Here is a 3,098-nt window from a genome sequence, read left to right on the forward strand (position 1 = left end):
TTTCACTTGCTTTGAACAGAAAGGTCAGGGGAAATAAGTTCCTCACTGGGCTTTTAACAGTTCTAATTTTGCAGTGATTGGGCCTAGGCAGCGAAACAGCCGTCAGTTAGAAGAGTGGTATTACAGTGACAAATAGTTCTGACTTGGCTGGGTTACAGCCTGTAGAAAATTGCACTTTGCTTACCAGAATGTATTTTGTACTGACTTCCCACATTAAATTCACAGAATTTGAAAACCTGATAGGCTGTGTTGATGTATGCATGTATCTACCTTATTTGGACAGGGACAAATCTGTAATGAAAGTGATGTGAATTAACTCAGTAATCCTTGTTGATTACTACTTTGCAAGGTGAAGGCTTCAGACTTTAAAGTCTGCCTCTGGGGTGCTCAATTTTTCCAACCCCTTTCTCATATGAGGCAGGATGGCCTGGTGAATAGTTCTGCAATGTGAAGACGGTTTATTTCTTACCCTTTTCACAAAGCCACAACAACATCCAAATTTTCATTTTAAAAACCAGCCTGAATTGGGAACATAATTAAGTCCTAAAAGGTCAGGATACAATGATCGCTTATGCATTAATTTCCCAATATGTTCCTCACTTATCTGATCTCATTATTTAACAGTTTAATACAGCAGAAATTTTTCTGTGAGGGTGATACAGATGTTTATACTGCTCACAGTTTATGAAAACTATTTAATGTGGTAAATGCATTACTGTTTATCCTACTAGTGTCATGTTAGTGATGTGAAGCTGTCATTCTGTGGGAAGAGCATGCTTTGGAGAGGTTTTACATTAAATATAGCAATATAAAATAGCAGTATAAGGTTTCCTTTAGCAAACAAATTGACTAGGGGAGCAGGGTGGAATCTGTGCTCTCCAGCAACTCTTCTGAGTTTATAAATGTGTCTCCTCAATGGGGGATCGGCATAGACTTATCAGAGACCTAGTGAACAAATGTCTCTGGGTTTGAAAGCTCTTTTGCTGGGCTGCTTTTGGAACTGAAGGGAAAAGCCTAATTATTTGGATGTCATTTATTCTTTTTTCCCTTTATCTCCCTATATCTGGATTTGCAGGAGGGATTGGCTCGGGATGTGAACCTGCAGCCAACTCAGGTCTATAATTGGTTTGCAAATTATCGACGACGTCAAAAATCCTGCCTCCCCCATACCGAAAAACTCAACAACTCATGTCCCGAGAGGGCTTTGACTTACCCCACAAAGGAACAGCAGGATAAAGGATCCTACACTCCACAAACTGCAGGTTTGTCTCTTCCTAATGGGCTTAGAATGTGGTCCAGAAAGCTGAAAAACAATTTTCAATTCCCTCGGGAAGGGAAGGATATCGTTCTTCAGAACAGCATCTATATACTGATTAAGTGGACATTGGAGGACTCTACTTCAGTGGAGTGCCTCATTGTTTGGCTAGAGGCTGTCACTCCGCAGGAGCAAGGGCAGGTGAAAAGAGATGCCCATCTCCAGAATGGGTACCAAATGAAAGCAAATACATGGGAGGCAGCAGGTTTTAGCTCTCAGATTCTGAGATCAGGACAGCACTCCAGTAAAACCCAGTATTTCCATGCCCCTTCACGGAATCTTGACCAAACTTCAGTCACGGGGAATAAGAGGGTCTTGCTGAATTTTGCAAATTAGACTTGTTTCATTGCTTTTTGGAGTAATTATTAGTGTTCTTTCACCTGCCCGGCCTGCACCTTTCAGGTGGATCTTGTGTAGGCATCGGCTCTGAGCAAATGGAGATAACCCTCATGCCCTGTGACCCAGGGTGGGAGCAGTCAGCTGCAGATCTGGATAAGCCTCCTGAAGGAACTTACTTAAAGATGCTGGAATCCAGGTGATGTATGAATAAGTCTTTACAGTGACAGTTCAGAGATGAAGCAACATTTAAACTTGTTCATGGAACTGACTTTCACATCAGTTCTCAAGGGATATTGCTTAGGAGTCGTGACTCCATAGATGGGAACGGTCCATGCCCAGCATCAGGTAGTCAGAGCATCTAGCAGTTAATCTCCCAGCTGTCAAGGGCAGGATTCAAAGGTTTGGCCGCGGGGTCTCCCCTCTTTGCAAAGCAGTATGTCTGGCTGATTTATTCTCTCCATTATTACAGCTTTATGCAGAGCGGTGAGCTGTATGAAGCGAGGATGGGCAAGGCTTTGTTGACCACTCACAACAGTGAACAACCTGTAGCTTTTTGCGCTGAGGCTATGCTGGAACCAGGAACCTGCTTTAACTCTGCTGTCCTGCAGCCCAGGGAAGTAACGAGCAGTATTGATGCCAGCCCCCAGCTGGATAACTTTGTCCTGTGCCCTTGCGGGTCCCTTACCTTCCCAGATGAACGGCTGGCCATGTGGCAGTCCCTGTCCAGCACCAGAGGAGTCTCTGGCCCCATGTGGACCCCAAGTATAGAAGGTTAGTAAAACTGCACCCATTTCCATTGGAGGAATCCCTTCAGGTGGTGTCTGCTCACCTTGTCAGTTTGCAAGCTTCTGGGTTTTTAAATGCCTGTCATTCTTAAGAGATTGCCGGAGCAGAGGCTGGGAACTTAACTGACAACGGTGCTTGTCTTCAGCAACACATTATCACTTTCCTTTCTCCTTCCTGCTATTCTTTCTCTCACCCTCTCTGTTTCCTTCCTGTCCAGTCAGCATTCCTTCTCCCTGTTCTTCAGAATAGCCTTGATAGGATACGTAAGCAATGTCCACCTACTTTTGCTGTAGGTCTACAGAACAGAACGTATTGTGACTGCCATTCACCCAGCCTCTGGTGAATGTGGAGCAAGGAGGGGAGGAAAAGCTGGGTCAGAGGTTGGGGCCATGTTATCGGTAATTGTCTTTAATACAAGCATTTATTTCAGCAGGTATCAGAGCTCCCTTGAGCAGACTCCCTCAAGGTGGCTGTATTGAGGCCAGCTCAGGAAGAATCATTCAGCAGTCAGATTTAGAGGTTGAAAACTTCATCCTTAGGGAAGGACAGCTAGGGACCCTGGAATCTATTCTTCCCCACAGGTAAAGGGAGTGAAAAGCACAGGGCTTCTTAAAGGCAGGAGTAACCATGATGCTGTGGGTCTAGCCTTGTCTCGATC

General features: G+C 44.6%; 1 protein-coding gene across 3 annotated transcripts in view; it reads left to right on the top strand.

The window, feature by feature from the left end:
• The window catches only part of ANHX (anomalous homeobox), a 13,646-nt gene that overhangs the window by 3,722 nt on the left and 6,826 nt on the right, over window positions 1-3,098 (top strand). For all 3 annotated transcript variants that reach the window (XM_035898605.1, XM_035898604.1, XM_009643140.2), the window contains 3 exons: window positions 1,076-1,262; window positions 1,718-1,850; window positions 2,124-2,425. In XM_035898605.1, coding sequence (XP_035754498.1) covers window positions 1,076-1,262; window positions 1,718-1,850; window positions 2,124-2,425 — 622 coding nt within the window. The remainder of the gene's footprint in view (window positions 1-1,075; window positions 1,263-1,717; window positions 1,851-2,123; window positions 2,426-3,098) is intronic.

Source organism: Egretta garzetta, unplaced genomic scaffold (genome assembly GCF_000687185.1).
Source record: "Egretta garzetta isolate BGI_Z169 unplaced genomic scaffold, ASM68718v1 scaffold447, whole genome shotgun sequence".
Classification (NCBI taxonomy): Eukaryota; Metazoa; Chordata; class Aves; order Pelecaniformes; family Ardeidae; genus Egretta; species Egretta garzetta.